The sequence below is a fragment of the Trifolium pratense genome, linkage group LG4, assembly GCF_020283565.1.
Source record: "Trifolium pratense cultivar HEN17-A07 linkage group LG4, ARS_RC_1.1, whole genome shotgun sequence".
Taxonomy (NCBI): Eukaryota; Viridiplantae; Streptophyta; class Magnoliopsida; order Fabales; family Fabaceae; genus Trifolium; species Trifolium pratense.
In genome coordinates, this window is record NC_060062.1 from 18,696,768 (window position 1) to 18,720,196 (window position 23,429).

The 23,429-nt window shown below is 31.9% G+C and overlaps 2 protein-coding genes across 7 annotated transcripts; both read left to right on the plus strand.

The window, feature by feature from the left end:
* The first annotated feature begins 2,301 nt into the window (after positions 1-2,301).
* On the plus strand, positions 2,302-2,876 carry LOC123924216 (Bowman-Birk type wound-induced trypsin inhibitor-like). The gene has a single exon (XM_045977035.1). The coding sequence runs from the start codon at positions 2,368-2,370 to the stop codon at positions 2,695-2,697; it is 330 nt and encodes a 109-aa protein (XP_045832991.1). The 5' UTR covers positions 2,302-2,367; the 3' UTR covers positions 2,698-2,876.
* A 2,387-nt stretch (positions 2,877-5,263) lies between these two features.
* On the plus strand, positions 5,264-15,225 carry LOC123924217 (uncharacterized protein At4g18490). Of its 6 annotated transcripts, none has more exons than XM_045977037.1 (16): positions 5,264-5,601; positions 6,731-6,812; positions 7,167-7,293; positions 7,601-7,783; positions 7,919-8,740; positions 8,907-9,098; positions 9,179-9,313; positions 9,454-9,591; positions 10,566-10,760; positions 10,831-11,011; positions 11,580-11,641; positions 11,751-11,790; positions 11,970-12,131; positions 12,420-12,530; positions 12,621-12,703; positions 12,964-15,225. In XM_045977037.1, exons 2-15 carry the CDS (start codon positions 6,752-6,754, stop codon positions 12,675-12,677), a joined length of 2,466 nt encoding a protein of 821 aa, XP_045832993.1. In that variant the 5' UTR covers positions 5,264-5,601; positions 6,731-6,751; the 3' UTR covers positions 12,678-12,703; positions 12,964-15,225. The 6 variants fall into 6 exon arrangements, with proteins under 6 accessions (XP_045832993.1, XP_045832994.1, XP_045832997.1 ...); XM_045977038.1 differs by having other exon boundaries at positions 14,771-15,225; XM_045977041.1 differs by having other exon boundaries at positions 9,185-9,313; positions 14,771-15,225.
* Positions 15,226-23,429: the final 8,204 nt, after the last annotated feature.

Here is a 23,429-nt window from a genome sequence, read left to right on the forward strand (position 1 = left end):
TATAAAAAAAACAAACAATTTTTTTTTATAAACGAAAAATAAACAATATTATTACAAAGTTTACTACTAACCATTAATAATAATATAATAAAGTTAATTAGTATCAAACTTATTAAATTACCCTAAATATTTGATGACCTCTCGTCACACCTATTAATCCATGCTTATTTGAGGGACATTAGACTCTTTTTAAATAGTTTTGTTATGAATAAACAAGAGAAATCAGCCCGGATTTGAGATTACTTGGATTACAAGAAAAACAGGAAATTATTCAGAAAAATATGGTTTTGCACTACGTTGGGGGCGTGGGACCATCACGCACAGCGTAGTGGTCTGTGTAAGAAAGAAGAGTTTCCCCTACTTTAACTACGCGCGGCGTGATGGCTATCACGCGCGGCTTAATACCCTTCCTGAAGATGGAGTTGTCTCTGACTTAGTCACGCGCGGCGTGAGATCTATCACGCGCGGCGTGAAGGAGAAATTTGTACTACGCCGGTAGCGTGAGTCATTTGACACGCGGCGTAATACCTGTATTGAAGATCTTCTCCTCTCTGACTTGACCATGCACAGCGTGATGGGCAATTACGCGCAGCGTAGTGTTAACTTCAGCAACCACGCGCAGCGTGGTAGATTTGGCGCGCGGCGTGGTTGCGATCTGTATTTAAAGAAACTTCATTTTCTTGAAAAGGGTTCGAAACTTTGGAGTTGAAACCTGATTTTAAGAGTTCTTGTGCATCAATTGGAGTGAGATCCTGCGTTCTAGTGGCTAGATTCAAGAAGTTCAACAACATGTGGAGTTGGAGCTTGGATCCTTGCTTGTCACCATGAGGAACTAAATCCTCATAGAGGTTGGATCTAGAATATGAACTAAACTAATGTAATCTTATGTAATTCCTCATATTTGTAATGAATCTCTCTTGTATAAGTGTTATTCAATGAATTTCAGTTCTTAATGCTTTACAATTTCTGATCAACTTTGCAATGATTTTAGATTTTGATTATGTATGAGAATATGAGTTAAAATCCGACATGAATTCATTGAGCACTTGAGTGTTTCCGGTCGAGAGATTGAAACATAGAGTGTAACATAAGATCAACGCACTTTTAATTACTCCGTTACCGGTAGCTTCCATCCAAGAGATTGGAGAAGTATCATTAAAGGATAGGGTGAATTTATCAAGAGATTTGAGATTCATCATATTGTTGATCTAGTTGTGACACTTGAGTGGTTCATTACGATATGATTGATTGCATGTGATTGCTATAGTTTATGGAGTTTCGACGATCCAACCTCACTCTTTTATCACTGATTACTCAAACCGTTTTCTTACCAAACAATTACTCAAACAAACCCCCAAACATGTGTTTTAAGTTTACTATGTTTATAGACACAATCATCTTGATTGAACACCACAATCTTTGTGGATCGATATCTTTTTATTACTAATTGACGACATTTGTACACTTGCAAATAGTCAATCAATATTCCTAATAAATTTTTTAATTTTTGATTAAAAAATATCCACATGACCATTATTTGTAACTGAAACATAAAAAATTAAATAAATAAGTTTACAAGAAATAATTAACACAATAATTTCACTTATATTTTAACAATAGCATATAACAAATTTTGAAATATTTAATTTTAAATAAATTTTATACATTAATATAGTGACAAACTCAAATATCGCTTCCTTACCAAAAAAAAACTCAAATATCACATAAAAGTCAATGAACTCGTGCATTCGCACGGGTCTTTAAACTAGTTTACCTTTAAAAAAATTAAATAAACTTTTTTTATGTCATTTCATATTTATATCAACCATGTGATATTTTTATATCAAACAAATAAAAATGAACTATTATATATAAATCCGAACTAGGTGACTTAAAATAATAACCTACTTAGGGCTCGTTTGGCTCAATTTTTTTTAGACCTTATGCAAACAGTTTATGCAATTTTTATATATTATTATAAGTTTGTTAAAGTAATTTATGATAAAATAGCTTATAAAATTATAATTTTCACTAGTATGAATTTATAAAATAACACGAAACTTAATTTATATTCCATAAACTATTTGCATAAACTTTAAAAAAAGTCGGGTCAAACGAGCCTTTACTACCAAGCCGTACCGCCACTAGTGGGACTGGGACAAGAGGATCACGCTAAAAGAAATAAACTATGGGACACGAGGATCACGCGCAGATTCTCATTTGTTCATCTCGAAAAAAAAATAATAGAAAAAAGAAAGAAAAGGACACATATACCCCTGTTTGCCCTCTATAACATGAAGCTACATCCCAATTCACAAGGCAAAGAAAGATACATAAAAAAGAGAGCAAGTGAGAAAGAGAGCAAAAATGGAGTTGAACAAGAAAGCAATAATGAAATTAGCTTTGTTGCTTTTCCTCTTAGGCTTCACCGCAACTGTCGAAGCTCGTTTCGACCGAGCATCATTCATAACTCAGGTGCTCTCCAATGGTGATACCACTTACGATCTCAAATCGACAACCGCAGCTTGCTGTAATAACTGCCCTTGCACAAAATCAATCCCTCCTCAGTGTCAATGCACTGATATTGGAAAAACATGTCACTCAGCTTGCAAAACTTGCATCTGCACAAGATCTTTTCCTCCACAGTGTCGTTGTCTTGATGTAAATGACTTCTGCTATGATAAATGTGGCTACTGATCCAAAGGTGGATTTCATCAAGTTTCAGTAACTAAGTAATTCATATGCATGTGATGAGACAAAGTCCTTTAGGCTTTGTTTTTTTGTGTATGGAAATTATGAATAAATTATGGAATAAAGTTACTGCTTGATTTTACAGTTTGTTTTTTACAAACTGTAGGGTCAAAGTGTTTGTTTTACTAACCTTCTCATTTTATTCTGGGCGGTTTATTAGATTTTTTGTGGTCTAAAGGCCAACTTGCAATTTGAGGTCTAATTTAATAAGTAGTATAAAAATTTGAATTTTGATAAAATATTAAAAAAATATATTTATTATATCTAAATAGTTGTACGAAATAATTCCTACGAGCATTTTTTATTTAATATGTTATATTATATTTTTATTCTTATCAATACATAAAATGGCTAGATAATTCAAATTTTTTGTGGCATTTATGTTCTCAAGTAATTTTTTAATTTGTTATAAACTTATAATAGTCTCTATTTTGAAAATCTTGTATACATTAATAAGTATCATAAATGGAGATTTTACGGATGAAAACACATAAATCTGTTTGATAAAACATATTTTTCTTGGGGGTGTATATTTGATTGAGATTTTAAAAGGCTATTTTGACAGAAAAAGTTATAAGATCGATTTTGTAAGATTTTATTGACTTTGTGAGATTTTAAAAAACTTTTTTAATTAGGATTCTTAACAAAAGATTCTAACAAAGATTTTTAAGATTTCACGGTACTTTATGAATTTTTAAGATTTCGAAAAGATTAATGAATTTCAAAAAATAAAAAATAAAGAAGTTACAAAAGTGAATTTTTTCATATCCTTCACGTCAATTTTGTTCCTTTTCTTTGGATTTCTTCTTTGTTTTATTATTATTATTATTATTATTATTATTATTATTATTATTATTATTATTATATTTCTCTTTCTGATTGTTGCCATGGAAACAAAGTGAGGTTGAAGAACAATAGATTTGAAAACATGGTTTTCTTTCTCCCAAATTCCATCAATGAATCTGATTAAAATGATCATTGCAGTAATATTTAGTCCACAGTGAATAAAGGAAGAGTAAAAAATCCATCTATTTTAAGGTTTAAAGAATTATTTGTATCCCTAAGTTGAATCCCTGACTGAGGTTGAAATTGAACCGTAATTTTTTTTTTGTGGTGGTGAAAAAAGCATAACGAAAAAAATTATATCCATTTTTTAATCAATAACCATCACTAGGTTTGGTCTAGTGGTGAGGGGTTTGAATAGTATGCTAGAACTTCTGGATTCGATCCTCAGCTCCGTTGTAAACCAAAAAAAAAAAATCTGTGCTTTTAGTTTTACCGGAGAAAAAGAGAGGGAAAGAGATGGAGAGGGAGAGAGAAAGGGGAGAGGAGGGGGAGAGAGAGGGGGGAATGATAAACATGATGATGATAGTTAATGAAGAATGCATAACAAAAAAAAAAAGTTTTATGGAGAAATATCATGAATTTTGGCGAGATTGTTGACCGAGTATGTTCTTTGTATTTTCAACTAAAAAATCTCACAAAATCAATTCATTGAAAAAATCCATTAAAATATATAGATTTTTTAATACCACGAGATTGTTTTATCATATTAAAGTCTTGATTGAATACCACAAGATTGTTTTATCATAAAAAAGTATTTTAAAATCCTTTGAAATCTTAATTCAATATACCCCAATTTTTCATCTCCCAATATTTTTAATTTGCCAAATAGTATATTAACAATTTATATAAGGGAAATGCTAACAAATGCCTTCAAGACACTCTTTAAGCATTCCATTTAAATAAATTATTTATTCTAAAAGTTAAAACTCTTAATTTTCAATGCATTAATTTTACACTTTTTTATAAAAACTTACTATTTAAGTTGCTTAAAGAGTGTCGAGACACTCAAACTCGATTCTTTGTATATAATTGAATATTGTTATTTTTTTTAGCGAAATGTCAAATACACCCATAAAATTTCAGAATTCGTTAAATACCTCATTGGAATTTAAAAATTGTCAAATACAACCATGAATTTTTAAGACATCTCCCTACTTCGTTTACTCCGTCTATTATAATAACGTGACTGTTAACTGCATATGTGGCACCTGTAAGCTTAGTGCCACCTCACTCTCTCTAACTCTCTCATCACCCTCTCTTTTCCCCTCTTTGTGCTTCTCTCTCCCTCTTTCATACACCCCCCCCCCCCCCCTTTTCCTCTTTTTCTTTTTATGCAAATTAAGTTTTAGTCAATTAGTCTATTGATTTCGTAAATTTTAGTCAATTATCCTCTTTTGAGTGCATCCTGATCAATTACCCTCTATAACGTGACGTCGCGTTGACAAGTGCTACATATGCAGTTAACTGACACATCATCATAATAGATAGAGCAAACATATCATGAAGTATTTGATAAACGTTTTATAAATTTATGGTATATTTGACAATTTTCAAATTTCAAGAAATATTTGCCGAATTCTAAAATTTCATGAGTATTTGACATTTCACTCTATTTTTTTTTTTCTCTCTCTTTTAAATAGCTACGAGGTAGTACCATTTTAAACTTAAGTAAAAAAAAAGTAGAATTTTAAAGTGTCGTAGTTCGAACTTGACGTTTTATGACAGATCTCTCTTTCTCGTCTGTTACCCGCCTTTACGAAGAGCAGACTTAGAAACCGTTACTATTTAAACCCAATTCCAAAGCACAATGCTTCTTACTTCCATTGTTTCCACTTCAAGCTCTCAGAACTTTCCCGTTAACTTTCATTTCAGCGAAACGGTGAATTTTCTTGCGTCTCTCTTCTCATCGCAACCGCATCAAAACCCTAACTCCGTCGATCGTCACTCTCATTCGGTTGCTGAAATTGCAAATCCCTTCCATCTCCACAAGCTCTACAGCATACGGTATCCGATTCCACTGTTTTTCTTGTATCTGTAATTCACGCATTTCATTTTTGTTCTGAATCTGAACATATCTCTTTGCGAATCTCAATACTTCGTGTATGTGCTTTGTGTTACTGCGTTTCATTTGCTATATCGATTTAGTTCAATTTTCTATCTATGGAGTTGAATTAATGCCAATATCTGCAATAATTATACATGCATATGTGCTTGATTTACGATCAGTTTCTGTTTATTTTTTAACGAACTATGCAATTGTGCGATTTGCTTCACTATTAAGTTTTTCTCACTGTACCTGTCCTATTAATTGTTGATGCGAATCAATTCGGTTGCAATCGTACTTCTGAATCTGAATTTTTCGTGGATTGTCACCGATGATACTTTGTGTGACATCTTATTATGATTTTTCTGTAAGATGTATCTCTGATTTATATTCAACATTTGACAGTAGAAGACAATGTGTTTCAATTTTTTATTTATAGTAATACATGATTAGGTTAGATTTTCTTGCTACTATTATTCTAGTAGTTATATAGTTTATACTTTGCTTTCTGGCATGACTATGAGACTTTGAAGTATGTAAACAACATTTTAGAACTTTTCCTTTAACTTGTTAACTTGCATTTGTTATATCTTATTGGTTGAATTGCAATTTATTATTTATAGATGAACACGTTTCTGACTTAGGCAGATTGACCGAAAGAGTGGCCTACAACATTCAGTGATAGTTCATATGCAAACTTCACCGATTATACTTTGGTTTAAGCCTTCTTATGTTGGAAATATGATCAATAGGATATTGTATATTATAATTCTCCCTGTGTTGATAGCGTATTGTATATTATAATCCTCAATATTCTATTATTCAAATTAGTTATTATCGTTTCATATTATCTTGTTGTATTTTAGTAGATATTTGACACAACATTTAATCGTTAGAGTGACTCAGTGACTTGTCTCATTGTTTGACATTTGTACCTGCATGTTTTTACTTTTCATTTTGTAACATCTTTAATTCTTAATGATCAGTATTGTTTTTGTTGATGGCTTGGTTTATAGGTAGAAACTTCTATTCCCTATTTTTTATTTGGAATATTACAGCTTTATCATACCTGACTGATGTGTGAATCAGGAAAATTTTCAACCTGAAGGAATGGCAGAACAGAAGAAGGAATCCCCGCCTAAAGATTCCAAGAAGAAAAATTCAGTGCTAGGTTTTTCTCTATATTGAATTTTACTTATTTTTTTATGTAGTGAGCATCACTTGTAGATTCTTCCATTTTTCCTTTAACTTGACAATGTTTGTAACGATTTTTTTCTTCTTACATTCCTATAGGGCTATTATCTAATATGCGGTTTCTTTATCCTAAGGGTTGACGTGATATTCTTAGATATCTCTCAACTTCTTGTAAATTAGTGAGATTGCATTCTCATCTACACTGTGGAAAAAGTAAACACACACACAGTGTTTCATTTGTCGGAGGTTGTTCTTAAACAACATCGACGTCACATAAGTATTACTTTTACTTTTCATTTGGTTTTTTATTTATATTTTTTAATTCAAGCAGATGATGATTTCGGGAAGGAATTTCTTGGCTCCTGGAAATCCATGTCAATGGCAGATGATGATGGCATGGATTTTAGCTTTGACACTGTTTCTAAAAGCAAGAAAAAGACATTCGACTTTGACAAAATGTAAGCATCCCTAAATTAGTTTCAATTATTTAAAGTCAAATATGGGTAGCAAGGACTCAGTTATCGGTTTCATTCTGAAACCTTCTCTGTTTTAAACTGTTTTAGGTAGACAGAGTCCATGGTCAGTATTGCAGATGAATTAAGTGTGCAATAATTTGATTTTTATGCAGATTTATAGTGATTATGATTGTTTATGTAAAAGAACATTTCTTTTAAGGAATAGATTATCTGGATATACATATATGCTTATACAATGTATTTGCGAGTTTGTAGTTCCTTAACAGTTGTTACAAATGATCTTTGGTAGGGACATGAATTTCGATCTGGATACCGACTTTGGCAAAATGTCATCATTTAAGGTGGACATGTCAGACCTTGATTTTACATCCCCACCAAAAAAGTCTTCCAAGTCTACAGATAAAAAGGGAGAAGCTTCTAGTGCAAAAGCAGGGAAACAAGATGGGTTTAACTTCAACTTTGATTTTAACGAGTAAGTGAGGATAATTATTCAAGGCAACCTAACACACATATATGTTACTTTTATTGGTGTAGGTTAGATAGCTTCAATTTGAGTGATTAAAGGTATACACATATTCTCATATTATCTTGCCTTTTATTGGTGTAGGTTAGATAGCTTCAATCTTGATTCAAACATACTAAAAGTAGATACTAGTAATGATGAGAGTAACCTGAGAAAGAAAGGAATTACTGCAGAAGGAACTGATAGTGAAGGTGCTAAGAAGCCTAAAATCAACAATGATGATGTTGAAGGTGTTCGTGCATCTAATGATAACATCACTACGAAACTTCGAGCACCAGAGAGACTGGAAACTTTGGACACCGAGACTTCAGTTGATAACATAGGGAATCTAGTTTCTAGACAGAATGTTTCTGTTTCCAAATTTCCTTCCTCTGAGAACCTTGACATGGCAATTAAGAATCATACTTCTGATGTAAGTAAAATAACAAGTATGAAAGAAATGGATCAAGAAAAAGACTTATCTGAGGAGACAAAGTCAACAGAATCGAAATCTGAGCAGGTTATTGACAAGTTACCTTCCCAGTCTGTGGGTCAAAGTGATTCAGAGCAAGACACTTTCTCAGAACAACATATGAAGGTTTCTTTATCTGGAACAAGAGTAATTAATGTTGCAGCTGATAAACAAGAGGTTAATGATAAGGCAACATTTGTAGATACCGATGTTGTAGACTTACAATTAGAGCATTCATCCCCACCTCTTACCACTGAATCAGATGGCATTGTTAGAGAAGCAATTATTCTAGGTAGCAGTGCTGAAGAAGTTACTAGTGACCCTCAACCAGAAAAGAGATATACAAGTCACAAAAATATTACAAATATTGATGCCTTGAAGAAGAATTCACATGACAATAGCATAAGAGAAAATAAAAGAACAGCTTTGGAGTGTCATGTGGCTACAGCAATCAGGTAGAACTGTTACTGTCCTTTTTATAATCACATCTTTGTAAGTTTTTTTTTTTTTTTTATTAGCTGAGTTGCTGAAACTCCTATTCTACAAGTTAGCGAGCACATAATTGTTATGTTTTTTACAAGTATTGTACTGTTCTTCACAACTTTCACTCATTTAATGCAGTAACCCCATAGTTGATAAAATAACGCTGGTGAAAGATAAAGAACTCCAAGTTAAGAAGTCAAATATATTCACCATGCCAGAGAACAAAAGATCTTTAAAGAATCCTTCATCAACAGCTGGGACAAAGAGTGTTGTCTCCTTTGACTGTAAAAAAAATGCTGACGTACACCTGAAATCCATAACCCAAGAAAGGTGTGTTATGCTTACCTCAACAAATGTATTTACTGGGCTCTCAATTGTAGAATGTTTTATATGTATGCATTCCTCAACAGGAACAGCTTCAAATCCAATGAGACAAAATTTGGAACCAAAATGGTAACCGACTCACTCCCAGGCTCTAGCAAAGTAACAAGGGATGCACTGGCATTGCATGATAGGAAAGATGATCTTAAAAGTTGTAATACCAGGTAATATATATATGTTCTTGGATTTCTGTTATACGAGAAATTTCTTATTTTATAAACACTATTTTTGCAACCGCAAAGATATCAGTTAGGTTGTTACTTCCCAAGTAATGAATGTGACTGTTACTTCCGATCATGATCAGGGAGGGCATTGTTTTTGATGTTACACCAAGTGCAGGCAAGTTGGCTGGAAACATGAAATCATTTCATGAAGATGTAAATAAAAGAAAGGCCACGTTTCTAGAAACTGGCATGTCAGCAAAAAATGTTAATATTTTGAGGTAAGGCTGCTGCTGTTGAGCGCCGAATTTTGTTATGCAAGTTGGTGTCAAAACTAAAAATCATACCGGAATCCAGATAATAATATGTCAATATGAATTTGTGTGGTTGGCTTTGCTAACTTGCCTATGCTTTTAAACTTTATGTAAACCCATCCATCCAATGAGTTAGCAGATAAAATTGGTTTGAATTTTGTTTAATTACAAAACATGTTCTAATATTTATATAAGACATCATATGTCTTCAGTTATATCTTCCATAAAAGTGAATGATCATATAATTTTAGGTTTTAACACAGCTCATCTTACAACTAGAAAATGACAACTATTTCCTAACATTGCTTTGCTCTTGTTCTCAAACTTTTGGTGTCAGATTGGTTTTTGTTTGTGCATTTGTTACCACTTAATGTATTTCCCATAATTATAGGAAAATATTGGGGGAAAAGACACTGAGAAAAAAGAAATCAAAATAACTGTGGTAGGGTATGAAAGGAGGTTACAGGAAATATGAATAAGAAATCAAATTGATGCATAATAAATAACACTACACCATTACCACGATGGCCAAAAACATAAAGTAGATGTGAACCTCACTGTTTGCATCATATCCTATCCTTTCATGTACCTCCCACAAAACACTGCAGTTACATTTTACCGCCATGATATTAACTCATTTTCAGAACAGATATGATTTGGTGAGTGGCTAATTAAGTTGATTTAAACTTCCAAAAATGATGTGACAATAACAAAGTTGTTTTTGTGGCAAAACAGTGAAAATTTAAGTTGTTAATATGACATATTCATAGCTAGCAGTTTAGTATGTCACACTAGATATAGCCAAAGAAATTTAAGTTGATTTTGCCAATTTGATAAAAATAATTTAAATGTGTTTATTTGATATTGTGAACTTTATAATATATATCATTTCTAGGGTCTTCACTATGATCACTGATTCATTTCCCTTCGTGAATTTTCAGTTCTCAAGTTAATCCTTGCAGCTTAGCAGAGAAGAGAGCTAACATTACTACCCAGATATCTGTAAATTCCCAACCTGAACCTTCAGGAAAGGAGTCCTTTCAGAAATCAAAGATAACTTCCATAGAAGGGAATAAACTTTCTTCTTTTAAAGCTGGCAAGATTACATCTGCTCTTTCTAGCTTAAAGACTTCAAGGTCTGTACCGAGTTAGTTTCTCTTTTTAAACTCTTGTGGGGATTTTGAATGATGTCTTTTGCTATCTCAGGAACATTGGAGCTAACTCAGTGTTAGCAACATCTTTACACCAAAAAGATGCAAACTCGTTGGGTAGTTCTGAACAAAGAAAAGAGATACAGGCTATTACTGCATCCAAGAGTGCTCATCTGACTGACGGTGGTGACAATAAAAAGCCTTCAACCCCGTTCTTGAAGCGGAAAAGTATCGAGGTTTGATATTTTTGTCCTTTTGAACAATTGATGGAAGAAATTATCATTGAGGGTCTGTTTGGGAGGGGGGCTTACTTTTCTCTTTTAAATTATACGGACACTAAATTATTTTTTGAAATCTGATTAGTGTGATTGAAGTATTATATAATTATTTATCATGTTGTTTTTGATTTTTTTTTTAAATATCAAATATATTTTGAAATATAAACTTAGCCCCCCACAACCCTCCCTTCCAAACCCTCCTCCCAAACAGACCCTAAATGATTTGATGCCTATAACCTATGCCTTTGTTGCTTTTTTATCATTTAAGGTCATAGCTGCAACTGTCTTAATTTAATGTCTCCTACTATATACTTTTGGTGCATAGAAATTCCCCTTGGCCCACACTCAACTGCATAACTGGAATTATTAATTATTTTCCATGTAAGAAAAGATAAAGACAATAAAGTAAAAACTTTGCAGAACTTTACTACTATATTACTCTAATCGGAGGATTGAGTACCTTCCGCTGAAAGAGAGAATTATCCTAAAAAAATTCTTAGAACACTTATAAGACTCAAATTTGTAGGTTTCTGAAGCAGATGTGACATCCTTGAGGCCCCTAAAGCGCATATCTCAGTCTCCAAGCAGGTCCTGCAGAACAGATTGATTGTATTACTTTCTTTTGTTGTTGCATAGATTGTCTGTTCTTTCTTTTGTTGGTTCTTATGAGTAACAACATACTTCTTAACAATTCCAGAAATGCTGAATCTAAAGAATCTTCAGAAAAAGTTGAACAGGTAAATTAACAAAGTTTGGCATTATTTTATCTGTTCTGTTGTCTTATATTTTGATGATTACATATAAATGCAAGGAGAGTTGGGGATATTTAAGTGTAATAGTTGTTAGTATCAGTACTAGTTTTCTTTCTTCTTTTTCATAAATATATTAATCGAATTTACTTATATATGAAAATCAGGTAGCCAGAAAGCCCAACGACTTCGCCTATTATCATTCAACCTCTGGACTTGAAAGTCCATCAGAAATTAAAGTAACAGAAGTGGAAATACCTGATTCTGTGCTCATGGAAGATAACAGTAATGTTGAAAAAGCTGAAGCATATATGAAGGAACTTGAAAATGTGAGTGATCTTAACTTTTTTTGTCATCTATAGACTATATCATAAATTAAACTAATAAAAATTATTCAATTTACTGAATTATCAAACTCTTGTGAAAAGAAAAACAAATTCTTTCATCCCGACCCTAGTGATATGGTAATTTTATGCACTGGCAAGTTGCAGTGATTTTAAATTTGAGTTTTTTAACAATACTTGATGGTGATGAATTGATCTTTCCCATCCATGTATCCGTTGTAATAAAAAGAAAACTGTACCTCGTGGATTCTTTCTAAATGTGATTACTTGCAGATTTGTAACATGCTGAAAAAGAGGCATGAGGAAGCAAAAGAGTTATTAGTGCGAGCCGTTGTCAACGATAATAACTTGCTGATGCTTAATCATCCCATTTACGAAGAAAAAATATCCTTCCATTCTTCTTTTCAGTCATATCTTTCCATCCTATTTATAGAATATTAATTAAAGCTGGTTATTTCCTTAACATTTGTAAACATTCGGAAGGTTCAGAGATTTGCTTCTCAATTGATGTCTAAGGAGATTCAAACTTGATCAGCATTAAATTGTCGAATTCAAAGGTATGTAGTCTATTCTGCACTATGCCATTTGTTGGGTTTTATTCGCCATTTGAATTTAAGGACTGAGTATACTCATAAAATTTGTATGATTATTTCTTCAGTGTTGCCTGGACTTGAGAAACATTTGCCATTTCCTTAAGATTAAAAACTGTAAAAAATTTGTCATCTTTTTGGTCTATTAAGGTTTCAAGTTTGTAAGAAGTTTATTGTGATGAATGTCACAACTCACAAGTCCATTTTGACATTGTTGTCATATATAGGTGTTGATGGAGTTAAATAACATTTTAGCTACGTAACAAAAAAAAGCTTTTCAGCCGAAGCCTAGGCAAGAATTCCTTCTATGTTAACCTTGAAGAAAAAAAGGTTTCGCAATTGATTCTTCATGTCTTTAAAGATTCCGGTGTCAGACATTTGATCTCTATAGCACAATGAGTAACCAAATTAAAAGAAAAATAACACTAAAGTCAATCCAATTACTGGAAAGGAAATAAGGTTCTCATAATTTCTCTGTTTAAACAAGTTGCTACAATTTGTTGATTATGAAATGATTTGATATAGAAATTTTCATAACTACAAAGTCCCGAGAAACAGAGCGAGGTTCCTGTTCGGTTATTCCTATATCCATCATATTTCACGGTCTGAATTATTAGTAAGTAAACTTTTGATACTATTAGTGTTACAACAATTTCAATAACGAATCCTTCTGTTGTCCTTGTTCCTTGCTTATGTGTCGAATTTCCATCCGTTCAAAATTAGCTTTTTCTTCTAGTTCCTTTTTTATAATGTCTTTGTTCCTAAGTCATATTATAAACTATATGCTGACCTACAAGGCATGGTTTATTAGACAAAAATAATTCCATCAGAGGAGACTTGAAAATATATTTTAGTCATTTTGTATGCTTGAATAGTATTTCGTGCTATCTTTTGTTAAGCGAGTGGAAGTTATCTTTATAGGAAATGAAAAGAAAGTTTGAAAATAGCTGCCAAAACAAAATCAGAAAAACTATGTAATTTTTGTTCAGGTTTTCTTGAGAACAACTTTTAGAAGTTGTGAGTACAGAGTAAACATGAATTAGTTTTACAATGTAATCTTGGATTAAGTTCTGACTACTGTGTTCAAGCAAGCCTATTTTACTTTAAAGGCAAACTTATTTTAACTTATTTTTATTTTAAACTTATTTTTAACTTTTTTTTTTGTTACATATTTTAACTTATTTTAAACAAGCAACCTTTGGTAAATCTGGCGTACTTATTAAATACCGTATTCCATCTTCCTTTTTTGGTTTAAATTCTAGAAAAAGAAAGATGAAACACCGAGTAAAATGGATCCATACTAGTTTTTTTTTGACCAAGTATGCATACCAGTTATCTCTACACAAACACCACTTAAAATGCATAATCTGAACGATTAAGTGAGTAATCATGTATGTTAGTTAACTCCAAAATAAGTTTGAGAATTGGTCATCATAGATGGGACTCTTCAAAGGTCAGAAGGCAACACGACTGAGAAATGGGATACTCGTCTCAGTCAGACTAACCTTTTTTTAATATTATTTTTTCCATATACGACATAGAAACACACTCAGTAGGCAACTATTAGCACTAGGGAGGAGAATGATGTGGTTGAGGATCGAATACAAACAATTTTGGCTTTACATATAAATCCAAGATGTATCTTTTTAACATATGTCCAAACACAGATTCGTATATTTAACATATATTAAGGACGATGAAAGCTTTTAGCCTTTTGGATATTAGTTGGAAGTGCTCATTAAGATACAAAAACAAATTGCGCGGCATACTCAGATAATTGTTTTGATGTCCTTGGACTTCCACTTGGATTACTATAAAAAAAAATTATGACTAACCATGTTGCTTATATATACGTTTCCTTCCTTGCTTTAATATAGCAAAGTGTCTAGCTAGCAGTCTTCGAAATCTTAAGGTGGAAAATTACAATGGCAAGACTAAGTTTCTGTCTCTGTACTTTGCTCCTGTTGCTTTCATTCTCTGTGTCCGAGACTCGGCCACTGAGGAATCGTGATCCATTTTCTTTTCATTTCCCAGCTAGCTCTGGTCATTTCATTGGTACTGTCAAGCACTACCTTTATTCAGGATCTAAAGACAGAAGCCTCGCAAAGATAGGTAAAGTATTGAACACAAGTGCTAAGGTCTCTTTCAGCATTAGCTTTAGAAAGAGCAATGCGACAAGAAACCAGTACTATAAACCCCTTCGAGTGAGTCCAGGAGGCCCAGATGGGCACCATCATTTCAAAGTAACTGCTACCGGAGGACATGAGAGGAGATAGATCAAATAGCATGGTTTAAAATGAAGAGTCGCTTCGTAAAATCATCTTATGATTATTAAGACACAAGCAAAATTATCAACAAAAAGTCTTCGTTTAGCACTGAAGAGTGGCATTGATGGCACCCTTAAGGTTGAAGGAATATTTTGTCAGAACTTTTAAGTTTGTAATGAATCTTTTAATCCCAATAAATAAGAGATATTTTGCCTTTGCTAATTTGCCATTACATTGTCAGAAATAATGATTACATAGTATCAAACCAAAAGATGATAGAGACAAAATATTATGCAGACCATTGATAATTGGTAATTATTATTGTGAATAACCATAACCATCGCGCTTCTACTGGTTTGGATAGGCCTCTGTTAACCTGTGTTCTGGTTATCTCTGTTATTCAACCTTGCTGTTGATACTGTCGTAGTAGCTAGCTTAATTACTTTGGTCATGGAACTTCCTGGTACAGGAATATTGCAACTCAAAGCAGTGCTTTTGCTATTATAATATTTCTACTTGTTCCATTGATTCAATTTTTCCTTAAAAATAGACTATTAAAAGAGAAGTAACTTTTAATATAATATGATAGTTTGATCTTGAAGAAAGCAGATATATCATCTTTACCAATTGATTTCACTTAGTTATACCGACACTTGTATTTAGAGAAAAGTTATTAATATAGTACTCTTTTTAATATACGTTGTTATTGTTAGGTACTAAAGTTTATGAGATTTACCAAGTGGGTCTTATTAAATTGGAAATAAGATTCTCATCATTTTGTTTGTGTTTATATTATAGGAAAGATCCTCATCATTTGTTGATATCCATGTAAATTTCAATGGAATGCCTTGTTGCCAGCATTGTTTAAATTTCGTTCACATCTTCACTCTGATATTTGTGGAGTAATCAGTCAATTTAGTCCCTAAACTATTACTCTCTCACCAACTTAGTCCCTAAACTATTAAAACCAACTAAAAGGTCCCTAAACTATATTCACATCCTTCAATTTAGTCCCTAAACTATTTTCCATCCATCAATTTAGTCCTCCGTTATATTTTCCTTTAACTGTTCTTTAAAACCCTAAAATCCAAAAGCTACTTTTACGCTTATATCTCTCTTCTCGATCAACTCTCTCAAATCATCTCAATCTGAAAACCCTAGCGCCACCTATACGCTCCAATTCCGGTTGTCGTCGTTGTTTTAAGGTACGTTTTTCATGCCAACTCCAGGATTAAGCCGAGGATCACGCAATGAAGGACCTTCTACTTAGTGCTTTTGTTTGATTGTTGCTTATAATATTTGGTTTTTTGTAATGATGCATGCTAGTTTTCTAGTAATGAAATTATGGTTTATGATTAATATTGTTCTTTAGTTAACTATGGATTGTGATTTTAGTTAGTTCTTTTGATGGATAATGGATTTGTTGACTTATGTAATGAATTTGATGGATTATGGTTTAGTTGATTTATGTAATGAAGATTATGGTTTATGGTTTAAATTATGGTTAAGTTTGTTTTTTGGTTTTTGTTGATTTAGCAGTAATGTTTTATTTGGTTTAGCAGTAATGAATTTGTGTTGTTACTAGGTAGTGAACGAATTTGTGTTGTTACTAGGTAGTGAACGAGACAAATGATGATTTAGCAGTAATGAATTATGTTAAAAATGAATTTGATTTAGCAGTAATGATTTAACAGTGTTGTTACTATTTTGTTGTTTTTAAAGATAGTTTAGAGACTAAATTGAAGTATTTTTTATAGTTTAGGGACTACTAACAGTCACTTAACGGAAAAGTTAACTGAGGGACTAAATTGAAGGATGTGAATATAGTTTAGGGACCTTTTAGTTGGTTTTAATAGTTTAGGGACTAAATTGAAGGATGTGAATATAGTTTAGGGACTTTTTAGTTGGTTTTAATAGTTTAGGGACTAAGTTGGTGAGAGAGTGATAGTTTAGGGACTAAATTGACTGATTACTCGATATTTGTGAGATATAAAAATGATATGAAGAAAGTAGGTTGTCCTAATACTAGGATAATATTTGGTAAAATACTAGTACTGTAATTCATAAGAACTTTACTAACGCCCAAACCATTTGAGACAATTACATAGGAATGGATTGTCTGTGTAAGGAGATATGAACTAACCAATTGGGAGGCCATAGGAATGGTCCAAAGTTAGGCGTTCCGTACAAAGGTTCACTCAGATTTGAGATTCTATAGTGATTCTAAAAGTAGCTCTATTGTGGGTTTTGAATGAGAATCAGTGATATATTATTATATTGATATGCAATAACTGTGTGTGTGTGTATACTATATATTAATCAGCCATGATAGTATGATACTATCTAGTATTGGACATTTAGAAAGAAACAAAAAATAATAACATCAAGTGGAAAATACACTTTATAGATATGCTAAACTACTGTACCTAAAAAATAGATATATGCAAGTCAATGACCATAAGCATAATGTTAAGTGTGTGAGAAAGGTGAAAGGCACACTGATGCCAGTTAAGCAGTGGATTGTGAGGATAAGGTTAAGAATATAAATGATATTTCCTCTTATCAAAGTGGATTTTCCCTTGAAATTAATGATATAATCCTCTTGCAGTAGCACCCAGTACTTAACAGTTAAATGTCTCAAAACCACAGATTAGTTGGATCCATCTACTAAAAAAGAATAAAGATGCATGCCTCCGAGCCAGTATTAAATAGCTAGTGAGCTGTGTAATAAACTTAACTATGCATGCTAAGGACAGGGTCGGTCACTCGGTCTCTTATACAATGCCGACCAACATTTACAAATATTGAAACTGGAAAGCAGTTGCAATTAGGTTTAGTTTTTATTTATTTTTTCAATTTATTCTTGTTATTATTTACTCAGTACCAAGCCATGAGTCTCCACTCTCAAGTAATGTTACCCGCTTAGTGGCCATTTGGCAATTGGCAATTGGTAATACCAAACTGCTAGCTAGCTTATACCATAGTGAATGACAAACTGCTTGCCTATATGATCAATATGATCAAATTAGAGTAGTTTAATTTGTTTAGAATTCTACTCACGAGCTTATAATATTATTTAGAATGCTAATTTAATTAGCAAATGAGTTTATAATTTATAGTGCATCATACATTTTTTCGGTTTTACTTTTACTATCTTACTCATAATTTATAGTGCATCATAATTTTACTATCTTACTTAAAACAATCTTTTTATGTAATTTTATATTTTTGAGTTAATTTAATCGTTAATTTTTTTTATTCAATTTAATAGTTAATTTTATCAAACATATAAATTTAATCAGGTAGTTCATTTACTATCCGCTAAACTCATTAGCTATGCATAAGGTATAAGTTAGCTTATCTGTAATCGATCACTTTTTTACTAAAGGATAATCAAAGAATTTTAAGACTTGTGATGAGATTATTTAATACATCAAACCATGTCTTATCACCCCATGGTTCAACAATTTTTAATACCTCAAACTATGTCTTATCATCCCCACGGTATTTGCTGCTCTGTGCGCATCCTCTGCTTTGCAATTTGGAAACATTGTTGTGGCTGGGTGTTGAATGCTTTTATTTAGTGTTTTTACGGACAAAACAACAACTTATGATGAACTACACATACAGAACTTGATATATTTTATTTACCATCCCTAACATCTCATATTTTCTGGACAAATTAACGAAATTTTAAGTAACAATCAATGAGAATATTTGAGAATATTTATCCAACAATCAATGAAAATAAACCACATAATTAGTAGATTTGCACGTGGATATCTACAACTAACTTTTAACGAGTTTTTATAATTTTATTAGTTGTTGATTAAATACCCAAATTATTATGAAAGTATAGAAAAAATCTTTATTTAGTAACACTTGATAATATCAAAGGGTTAAGAAAGAGCAAGTACTGGTCACTAGTCAGCAACTACTATAGGGATATCGTAATTTGGAGGGGTTGTAAAGTGGATATGACACATCAACTCTAAATTACCATTGGTTGATCCTCCTGTCTTTGCAACTTGCAGCCGTTTTACTCGTCTGGCTGGCATTGCCACCAAATTGAACAGATGATGATGATTTCAGCTAATTCATTTAGATCAGATACACTCAACCGCACTTCAATTTAGTGACATAGTATATAGTATTCACAAACATATATAATAAAATAAAATAATATTACATTTCTAACACAAACTATATAAATACCGGCCAATCCTAGCTATAATATTTCATACACAACACAAATGTTAAATTCTGCTAAACATATATCGGATATATATAATGACTAACCAGACAAGAATTTTAGGTTGCATTTTGTTAGTGTTGGTTCTAAGTTATGGAAGTGAAACAAGGCCACTGAATCCAACAATGGTAAGTGATCATCATCATCATCATCATCACATGATATTAGGAACATCCATAGAACCAATTGCAGAAGAAGGTGGAAAAAGTGAGGAGCAAAGATTGAGTCCAGGTGGACCTGATGCTCAGCATCATTAGTAATTTTACTTTCTAATATTCATAAACCTCTGTGTATTGTCAATGTCTTATTGAAATTAATAATTGGTTTATATGAACTTGTACAAAATTTGGATGTAAATGGTCCTTACCTTCTCTTTGCCATATTTGGATGAACTATGTCAGGAAATATGTACATAGTAGATGATAGTATGTTTTTTTGGACGGAAACAAGCTTAATTAGTTCATTTAAATATCAATAAGGTTATTAATACAAGCAGGGATATCAATAAATATGTTGAAACTAGTTATAGATGCAGCCACTCTTGTTAGAGCATGAACAACTTCATTGGCTTATTTTCTAACTAGAAGCTTACCTGTGCGATACACGGGTCTTATGCACTATTTTATAGTATAACGTCAAAAAATTATTTGTATAAGTAGTAAATTTAAAATTGAAACATTAAGTATTATCAAAATAATAGTAACAATAAAAGTTATCTAAAGGTCGTATAGATGTTAAATATGTATTTTATACATTTAAAAAATTTATTTATACATCACATTTGAAGTTACCTTGGTAGCTTCTTCGTTAACATTGGTTAGAAATATCTTTAACTCATTCTTTAAAATAACTTTGGAAATTACAACATATAATTGACCATGGAAAACAATTGATGTTGAAACATAAGTTTTTTTTTTTTTTTATATTATAAATCTCATTGTAGGATTTTGAGTTGCATAAATTACTTCATTATCAAATTTGTCATTTATATTAATTTGAAACTTATTGGAGCAAAGATAAACCAACTTAACCCGTACTAAAAATCGGATATGATAAAAATCATGCAGAGCATACCAACCATTAATTAGTAAATTTTATTTTATCTATTTTTTTTACTAACATTAGTAAGTAGTCCTGACAGTCGACCTACTCCTTATATACACAAAGATTGGACAAAAGATTAACTATTTTGAACAAAAAATAATAAAATACACAAAATAATAAAATCAACAAAAAAACTTTATGTACACCAAACATCGTACAAGACAAAATTTGTTCAATACCATAAACATTTGTTCTGTACTGTTCTGTCATGTATTGTTCTGTCAAGTATTTATTACGGATTAAACGGACCCAAAGTCCCATAAAAAAGTTTTAGTCAAAGTAAAATTATATTTTCAAACAAAAAAAAGTAGATAATTAGTTTTATTTTATGGGTCATGCACCGGTGCCCCGGGGCACTGGTTAAGGAAACTAAAAAAAAATTAAGTTGAAAATAAAACTATTTAAACTTTCGAGAAGTTGACTGTACAAGTTTCGATGTCATATTACTATATTTTATAAACAAAGAAAAATTTGGTTTAATTTTTTTTATTTCTCGACAGCTTTGCTTCTCAAATTATTTAAAAATATATAGTTAAGATGCTCATTATGCTCATAAATTATTTTCATTAATTAAACCAATTGGAAATAATCAAACAAAATATAAGACTAGACTCATGAGTCCAGAGCATATATGTATATGCAAAGCAACTTCACAAAACATTTTTTTTTGGAAAGGTTCATAAACATTTTACTAATAATAAGTTAATACAACTTTCATTATTTTTTATTTAAAATCATATAAACAAAGAAGCTGAAAGTCAACAAACAAGTGACAAAGTATAATCAATATTTAACTAGTTTAGGCCTTCAAGGCGATTAGAGTTGTACACTATTTATCATTTACTAATTTTATGTATATAGTATAAAAATTTTGTATATATATATATATATATATATATATATATATATATATATATATATACTCCCTCCAGTCCTTAATATAAGAGAAGTTTTACTTTTTAGATTCATTGAGAATCTAATGTATGTAGTCAATAATATAGACTAGATACATTGAATTCTCAATGAATCTAAAAAGTAAAGTTTCTCTTATATTAAGGACCGGAGGGAGTATATATATATACAAAATTTGGGTGAATAAATCGTCCGTCAACACGGACTGATTCATGTACCAACAACTCCCTATAAAAATACAACAAGCATCAAATACTCTTTCGAACCATATAGTCCAACGTCAAAGAGAGTGATGGCATGGATATCATATACATTCCAGAATCAATCCCGAGTACTGTGACGGATATTCAGTGACACTAGCTACGCTTGTAGGCAAACTTAAACCTCGAAACCTGCAAAAATCGCAATAAATCTAAAATCAATCAGAGAATCAAAAGAACGAGGATATCCACCAAACACATACAATATTTGTTTGAGACGAACCAATCCACCACCCTACTGGAAACGAACAACAACAAGCCCATAAATGCGAACAACAGATTCATGAGTGGAGAATAATTGTGGCGCCAAAGACCGGGGAGAGAGAGAGAGTGAACGGAAGATGGTGGACGTGGGAACAACATTGGCTGATGGATGGGCTGGTCGAACGGGGATGGAGGAACCAGAGGTGGTGGATGTTCAACTAGTAAACCCATCTACCACTACCTAATTTTGTCATATCTACTAACTTTGAGCCACCATTTAAAATATCAATTCATTGCATTATAATTTTTAGACTTAAATGCACTTTTGGTCCTCCTATTTACATATTTTTGAACTTTTGGTCCCCTATTTTTAAAGGTTCGCTCCATTTACCCTTTCTCAATTTATCCTTGTCCATTGAAGAGATGAATGACATGTGGCAAGACAAAAATAGAGGGCTGAGATTTGAAGCTTACAGAAACAAGGAACACAGGAAAACAAAAACAAATGAAACGAAGGAACAGAGATAGGATAGCAACACGCTTCTGTGCATTCCTTGTTTTCATAAGCTTCAAATCTCAGTCCTCTATTTTTATCTTGCAACATGTCATTCATCTATTCAATGGACATGGATAAATGGAGCAACCTGCGTTCTAACTTTTTGGTACCCCTATTATGAAAGTCAACAAAAATAATTTAGTCCCCCATCAATTTTGATGATGTGTTGTCCTCATTAATGACATGGTGCTGACTTGGCATTAGTGAATTGAAAAAAATATTTTCCATGGAAAATATTACTGAAGAAAGAAAAGATTTTATTTGATTTTTAATTTATAAATAAAATAAAAATGACATGGAAAATAATTTCCTAAAGTTGTCATGTTTTTCTCTCATCTTCCACTTCCCATTGCAGCTTCTTCAAGCAGTGGGTAAACCAGATGCCACAGCCTCATCTTCACTCCATAACACCACCCACCTCGACTATCCGTTCCCATTGAATGAACAATTATACTATCGTCTGTCTTATGATTGAATAATTTTTTTGCTTACCAACCAATGCTCTGTTCTTTTGTGGAATTTTTTAATTGGTGTCTAAAGTATGTTTTTTTTTTTTTTTTTTTTGGAACTTTCTGATTAGTAAATTCAAATTTGTCATTTTTGAAAAATCTAAGAGAGGGTGGTACTAGATTTGACTTGGGCATGACAAATTAATTATAAGGTGGCTATCAATAATTAGTTGGTTTAGTGATATGATTGACGTTGAAGTTGGTAGGGAAGACAATGATTCGATCCTCCTACAACTACGATTAAGAGCAGCTGAAACTATTTAATGTTAAAATTGACCCCGGACCAAATTAAGTAAAGATACTGGTTGTGAAAAAAAAATTATTACAAGGTGGCTGCAATTTGATATTCCCTCCAATTCATTATATATTTCTCTTGTGTATTAGTAAAACAAAATGAAGCTTTTCATAAAAAAATAAAAAAAAACTATTTATTTAAATTGGCAGGTACTGAGGTACATGATATATATATATATATATAAACACAAATTTAACATCTTTTAAAATAAAAAGATATAAAATGACCTACTCATGTTTCACCATCCCTTTACTTGAAATTTGTTTAAATCTTATGTATTTTTATAGGAAAACAGTATGTATAGCGAAACAAAATTCATAAAAATAATTTATTT